This window comes from Triplophysa rosa, linkage group LG6 (assembly GCF_024868665.1).
Source record: "Triplophysa rosa linkage group LG6, Trosa_1v2, whole genome shotgun sequence".
In the NCBI taxonomy this organism is placed as follows: domain Eukaryota; kingdom Metazoa; phylum Chordata; class Actinopteri; order Cypriniformes; family Nemacheilidae; genus Triplophysa; species Triplophysa rosa.
The window spans coordinates 5,751,258-5,758,676 of record NC_079895.1 but is presented as its reverse complement, the minus strand read 5'-3'; the positions used below and the strand labels follow the sequence as shown (position 1 = coordinate 5,758,676).

Sequence of the window (7,419 nt, the reverse complement as noted above, 5' to 3'; positions counted from 1 at the left end):
ATCTTTTTAATATCTATCTTTTTAATATCTATCATCTTTGGCAAAGATCCAGTCCCCGGCCCGCCTTGAACTCAAGCTCTGCTGCCTGGTCAACTGGACTTCATCATTAAGGGTCTGAATTTTGTCTTTTATTTTTTTTCTACGACAAGAACAACAATGTTGACATAAATATAATTATTATGTATAAAACATTAAGTATGCATTTGAATACTTCGAGGTAAAGGTGTTTATAATTTGTTTTGGTTCATGTTTACTCTTTAAAATGAACAAAATTAAGGCTCAGTTTCACAGACAAGGTTTAAGGCTAGTCCCAGACTAAAATGAATGTTTGAGCTTGAAAATAACTTGATGTATCTTAAAATGTATCATTGTCATTGTTTTGTCTCAAGATGCACAGCAGTAATGTTTTTAAAGACATTCGTATATACATGTAAGCAAATTAAATATCTTAATTTAACTAAGGCATAGTCCCGGCTAAGCCTTGTCTGAAAAAGAAACTGAATAAACAATAAAAGCCACCACAGAAATTCTAACGTGTTGGCTTCTAGTGGTGGGATGTTATGACATAAAACATAAAGACCCATTTGCACTAAATTGAAGAAGACAGGTGCTCAACAACTGCATTTGAAAAATAGCTTTAATGTATAAATACGCTCGGTACATTTTCAAAAGAGGAACCGTGCCTTAAAGGAGACAGATGAAATATTCAGTACATTCTTGCACTCTGAAGATGTGCCTTCAGAGAAAATATTAATGAGAGTGAAGATGTGCAGATATTGAAGAATCATTTATATCTTGAAGTCAAAAAGGTCGCAGTGATTTATATGAACCCCAAAGAAGTTCAGCATTAATGGAGCCTGTAGTCAGTAGAATCAAATCAACACTCTGCACACGTTTTCTGCAGTAAGTAACACATTTTGGTCTTTCATTTAAATCGTTCAAGTTAAAAATAGGTAGAGCTAGTAAGATTCTTCATAATTTAGTTACTAAGTTAAAGAGATTTACTTTGATAAGCAGCACTGGACTTGTCTTAAGGTGGACAAATAAACTGAATATTCATCTATGCAAACTAATGTCTTGCATATAGTTTGGCATATGGTAGTGAAACAAAAAACAATTATTCATAAGATATTGAGAGACTTCATTGTTCAATACAAAATTAATAGGAATACAAACAGATTTTCTTTTGTTGGATAAATAGGTTCTTCCTATATTATTATCATATATATATATATATATATATATATAAATTCATTTTTAAAGGTTCATTTAATGCTATTGTGTGCAAATCAAGTAGTTCATGTGTCTAGAGCATTGTATGAGTCTAGACTGTCAACGTCTGATCCTTCAGTCATTTCTTGCGTGTCTGCGTCCATCTTCCCTTCAGCAAAGTTAATGAAAACCTGAGGAGGCAAAGCAAGATGATTACTGTAAGTCACTTCTCTCTTTATTCCCTCCCTTCCTTCTAACATTAAAATTCTGTCATAAGTTAATAAACCTCATGTTGTTCTAATCTAAACCATATGCTGTTATTTTTTGCATGCAACTCTTAAATAATGACAGAATTGACAGAATATTTTGTTTCTCAGTCAATCCTGCAGCTGTAATGATATGTCTCACCTCATCCAACGTGGTCTGGCTGACCGAGAAGTGTTGGATTTGCAGAACAGCCTTGTTGGACTCCAGCTGGTTAAAGATGGACGCCACACCACCAGGAGCAACGGGCACGTGATACTCCACCATGTTGGAATGATGGTCCTTTATGAACGAAAACAGCATAGTCTCAAGCAAAGATAATCAATCTATCCAAATGCATAATGCATCCCTGAAAACCCCATGCATATTTTCCTTAAAAACAGAAAGAACTGAATGTGATATTAAATCTTATTGAGCTCTATATTGCTTTCTCACCTTTAGGTACACGCTGGGGAAATTTTGCTGCATGAAGTTACTGATCATATCCACGTCACAGGAGGCTCCGGCTAAGTACATTTTAACGGTGAATCCTTTGCCAAACCTGTCAGATAAACACAGACTATTGCTTCGCCGGGGACTAAATTATGAAGTGTCTGCAGGAGATATCAGGCTCTAGAGCATCAATAAGTGCGAAAAACAAGAGACGTGAGAGAAAGTTTTGGCAGAAGAAAAGCGATGACTTGGGCGTCAGAAGCAGAACCACTGACCTGTTCTTGATGTGCTGCAGGGAGCCGAGACATCTGAACTCTCCTTTTACCATTATAGCCAGACGGGTGCACAGGGCTTCACACTCCTCCATACTATAAGACACAAAAACAAATGGGTGAAACTCTCCCAAGACTCGTCTAATTTGTCAAAAGCCAATATAGGCAGAAATATACAATTCTGAAAAATCACACCATAACAAATGCACAATATCTGCATATAAAACTGGTCCTGGATGCTGATACCAGGATGGACGTTTTGGAAGTTCATTTAGTGGCATTTGAAGAAATTAAAAATGTTTAAAAACCACAAACAGTCCTACCTGTGTGATGTCAGCACCACAGCACATTTGCCCATCACCTGCTCCTGGATGATTCTCCAAAGGTGGCGTTTGGAGCGTGGGTCCATTCCAGAGCTGGGTTCATCCTAAGAGGTTAAATAAAGAGCAGTACAACATAAGTGGAATATTTCTTCAAGCTTACAGAAGCAGATGCAAACCCACATACTCTCCAGGTGAATGCAATGCTGAATAACTGATGTGCTGTGAGAGTTTTGCTGAACACAGCACACCTACACATTTCAGAGGCGTTTAACATTTAACTTACTTAAAGCCCTGCGAGTGAACGCTCGACACAGCATATGCCAAGCGGTTATTAGCCACTGATAGCACTGATGTAAGGTTTGCTAAATGATAAACTAGCATCGGCTGGCAGGAGGATGTGCATTGTTTTGCTTACCAGTAGAAGGATCTGAGGATTTCCGATAAGGGAAAGGGCTGTGGATAGTTTCCGGCGTGTTCCGCAACTGTAGCTCTCGCTCGTGTTGTGTCTGTGGTAATTCAGCTCCATCTTTTGCAATAGATAGTTCACGACCTGAAGATGTAAACAGTAAAAAAATGAAAATTGATCGTGTGGAGAAGTAAGAGAAAATTTAAATGGTAGTGTGATTTTTTTGTAGAAGGGCCACCATAATGGTGTGGGGTTGCCAGATCTACATAACAAAATCAGCTTAAATGAGCACTCTTTTTTCACAGATAATGTCATTTTACATTACTGATTGACAGAGGATAAACAAAATCTTTCCACCTTTAATTCTGAAACAGTTTAAAAGTAACTCAATTTTGTGGAAAAAGCATGGATTTGGCAACCGTTTTTCTCATTTCTGATGTGGTTGCTAAGTCTGTGTGTTCACCAAAGCATTTTTAAGTGGCTGAAAAAGCCAAGATCTCTTCTGAAAAGCGCTTTGGAGGCACAGGGTTTTTTAAAAGTGTATAATACAGAATATCCTCCAAAGTACCGTGTCTTAGCAAGCAACACTGCTACTTTAAAAACGGCTACATCTTCACACATTTACAGAAGCATCTACGGTTCTGTCAGAATTTCCATGCACTGTCTTTTTGATATTACAGAAGCAGTAATTGGCCCAAAAAGGCTTAACAAGTTGTTCTAACACATTAACTGTGCGGTCTTGACAACGTAATGAGTCACTTCGAATAATGTTTTGATTAAATGCCTGTTGACATTTGACCCCTAACACACACTGTGTCATGCTTTCTGCATTCATTTCACTAACTAGATTCATACATCAAAGATTCCAAGTAGACATTCTCTGCATTTAAATAGCTTCACATAAACCTGCAAGAAAGCGTAAATGGTAAGGGTGATGTACACCTACAGATCATCCTTCTGGGCCGGCGTTGTACGCTTCCCGCAAGACATCAGAATTTACCAACCGTTTCCTCTCAATCCTCTGCTAATCCAAGTTAATGGGCCAACCCCCAGAAGCAATTTCAAAGTCTCTGCAGCTCTTACACAAAGACATTTGCTAGCCAAAAGATGACTGATAGTGTTCATAGACTGTTGAGTCGTTTCCTTCGGTGACCTTTTTATTGCAGGGTAACATCATCATTAAATGACAGAAGTTTTACTTTGTTTTACTTCAGCAAGGTTGCACTTCATATAGACCTTAAACACATGAAGGAATAGTTTGTATAATGTAACCTAAATAGAAATGTAACCTAAAGACACAGGTTTCAAACAACTTGTTTTCCTATTAATGTCACTTCATGAATGATTATATGAGTTATCTGTGCAGACTAACCAACGTCCAAAGCATCATCGGAGACAGCCCACAGGCACAATAGAGTAGGGTACGACCGTGACAGTGAGGAATGTGTGTGTTCGAGCATGTGCTCATAATGTCATAAATGCGTGTCACAGCCCGTGATCCCAACGGAGGTGATATTTTCGGCTCAAGCTTAAGCTCTCTAGATCAAAATATTGTGCAGGATGTAATAAAGAGTAAACGGAGATAAGCCCGTGAGATTTATCTTCCAAATACTTCTGTCCCGTTTATTTTTAGCAATTTAGCTGATAAGTACAGCATGGCCAATTGTGTTGTACGAAACAGGCGGTTCAGACTTAAATCTGATTGGATGCACTGCAATCAAAGCCACCGGAAAAATGCACAGTTGCCACAGTTTTACTACGGTAATTTTACAAAGCAACAGATATGTTGATAAGACACCAATTTGTTATAAATGTAACCCAATCTATGAAAACCCAGCTAAAATAGTTTTTTGTGATTTATGGTTTTCTACATAAAATCATCCTACATAATATAAAGAACATTCTATAAAATATAATCTTAATATCTTTAATATTGACTGAGTGAGAGTGAGACCATGTCAATAATTGAAATCATAGTCAAATTAATGGTTGAAATTAAACTCTGATGCTCATGATCACAGAATTAGATTTTGAGACTTTTTTCAAAGATTTCTTAATAATAATCAGAATCAGAATTCTGACTAATGAATTGTAAGTGAGGTGTATTAGCCTCAACTTGCCATTTTATCAAAATCTGACACCCCGGCCAGATCTGAGTCTGAACCATCTGTTTCAGGGCTGTACAATATATCGAAATTACAGAAATATCGCAAATATTCTTATTGCAAAGGTGTGCAATAACTGAAAGATTATCCTTTTTGTACTACAAAAAGTGATGTATAGTCCAAGTTTTAGGTTGATGCACAAAGCAGACTGGAACGCAAACGGTGTGTGCATCCGCATGCTTTGATGTGAAACATGCATGTTGGTTACCTAAATGTATAGTTTTATTTCTTTATAGTTCAAATTATTTGTACAAACTTGAAGCATTATTGCATATAGAATTATTTAGCAAGCTATCACAGTTTTTTTTTCAATATTGTGCAGCCCTAATTTGTTTTATAGACGGTTTCATCGGAACTTCATTAACTTCTGGTCTGTGTTTGGTTGTAATAAAACAACGTTTTTTATATTTATTTATATTCATATTATATATTTATATATTAATTGTATTAAATGAAATTAAATCTACTTAACAGTTATTGATTCTTTGCGTAGGTCTACCATAAGTAAAGTTTGGCCTACATAATGTTTGTTTATGTTGTTAAAACGTCTATATAACACGACCGATATTGCTGTTCTTAACAACTGATAAAAATCGATTCAAGACTATTGTTAAGAATGCACATTATTACCATTTATAAAAGCTTGCTAATATGACACATTTCCATAGACCTTTTTACAGTCTTTAGTAAAACTGATAAAGATTTCATATCTGCAGCCAAAGGCAAGTTTTCCAGAACTGCTGCTTCTTAATAGTCCTGAGAGAATGCAAGATTAATTAGCTTCCTCATGAATCAATGTGGAGCAGAGCCAATCGCTTCCTGTCAAATGCAATACTCTGACTATACCAAACTATCTCTGCCCTGTGATCTATTTAAGCATAGACCAGCATGAATTACTTCATCGATGATGGTTTGGTGGTGGTCAAGTTGGTAGATCACCGCTATTCACAAACAGAACAATCGATTCAGTTCGCCAAAAAATCTTGCTAATTTCCTCATCAGGGACAATAAACCTGTTGTTTATGAGCGTGGAAAGATGTTGCCGGGCTTGGTGAACAGATGCAACATTTCTTGATGTTTGAAAAATGTAAAAAATGAGTTCTGTCGTGATTTAACAAACAGCTGGTGTGTTTCACAACTCATCTCTTGTCCTCCATCACCTGCACATGCTCAGTTGCACAAACTTGCACTTTTTGTAAGTCACTTTGATCAGAAAGTGGCCTTTGTCCGGACAAACAAGGACTTTGATAGTTGTAACCTACCCGGTCAATTTCTCTCTTGGAAATGCCCCTGATGCGGGCGTAAAAATAGAGATGTTCCTCTCCGGTCAGAAGGTCATCTAGAGCGTCCACCTGGGGGCAGTAACCGATGTTTATGCCCTCTCTCCTGCAGTCTATGATGTCGACCATTCTCCTGCGGACACAGGTCATTGAGATTTATGAGCACGCTGTGACAACCCAACACAAACATCTTGTAAAAGGGTTTTAGTGTTTCAAACATGGTGAAGTACAGTAAAAGCCTTACCCGTCAATGTCACAGATCTTAGCCGAGCCGTCGGTGGGGGTAATGTCTCCTGTCAGCATCTTGAAGGTGGTGGTCTTCCCTGCACCATTGACTCCCAGCAATCCAAAACACTGAGGAAGACAATGATCATTCATTCGAATGCTTTGCTCTCATCAATTATTCCTAACAGCTAAATCATAAATCATCTATGAAAACCCTTTCAGAGGGGAATAATAATGCATGAGATATTTCAAGCGTCTTGAATGTCTGTGAATGTCTAAATGCATTTCTCCTCGGCACAAGTTTAAGATACATATTCGACTGGCAAAAACATGTTTTTCACACTTTTCACAATGCAATCAGTTCATTTTTTCCTCATCGATGGAACGCCTCACTTAGAAATATGCTGCTTTACAGAAAATGGTTGCGAAGGCAGTTTCATGTTGACGTGTTCTGTTTTTGTGTAAATAATGTCAGTGACAAATGTTGATACACAAACAACACGGACCTCTCCAGCTGGGATGCCCACGGACAGGCCATTGACAGCGTGAACACTCCTCTTCAGATGCTGGTAGATCTTACTCAGCTGGTTAACCTGCAGAATATCTGCACTCGCAGCCCCACTGTCCACTCGCAGGCGTTCAGCTATCACATCTTCATCAGCATTGGGACTATAGCTCCGAGCAACGATCTTCTTACGACAGATTAGCCGTCTGTGAAGGACATGTGAGAAAAAAATGTTTCAAACAATTTCTCCAGTAATGGTTGTTGTCCAAGCACAATGACTTTGAAGGTGTGACCGTGTGAGCACCACTGGCATCACCAAAACCACAAAATAGGGC

General features: G+C 38.0%; 1 protein-coding gene across 3 annotated transcripts in view; it reads right to left on the bottom strand.

Annotated features, from left to right (window-relative positions):
* Nucleotides 1–1,265: 1,265 nt before the first annotated feature.
* Nucleotides 1,266–7,419, bottom strand: part of abca12 (ATP-binding cassette, sub-family A (ABC1), member 12) — a 66,688-nt gene continuing 60,534 nt past the window's right edge. For all 3 annotated transcript variants that reach the window (XM_057335931.1, XM_057335930.1, XM_057335933.1), the window contains 9 exons: nucleotides 7,086–7,290; nucleotides 6,599–6,708; nucleotides 6,337–6,487; nucleotides 2,919–3,053; nucleotides 2,504–2,607; nucleotides 2,184–2,276; nucleotides 1,912–2,017; nucleotides 1,621–1,758; nucleotides 1,266–1,403 (listed from right to left, as the gene is read on the bottom strand). In XM_057335931.1, coding sequence (XP_057191914.1) covers nucleotides 1,299–1,403; nucleotides 1,621–1,758; nucleotides 1,912–2,017; nucleotides 2,184–2,276; nucleotides 2,504–2,607; nucleotides 2,919–3,053; nucleotides 6,337–6,487; nucleotides 6,599–6,708; nucleotides 7,086–7,290 — 1,147 coding nt within the window. In that variant the 3' untranslated portion in view covers nucleotides 1,266–1,298. The remainder of the gene's footprint in view (nucleotides 1,404–1,620; nucleotides 1,759–1,911; nucleotides 2,018–2,183; nucleotides 2,277–2,503; nucleotides 2,608–2,918; nucleotides 3,054–6,336; nucleotides 6,488–6,598; nucleotides 6,709–7,085; nucleotides 7,291–7,419) is intronic.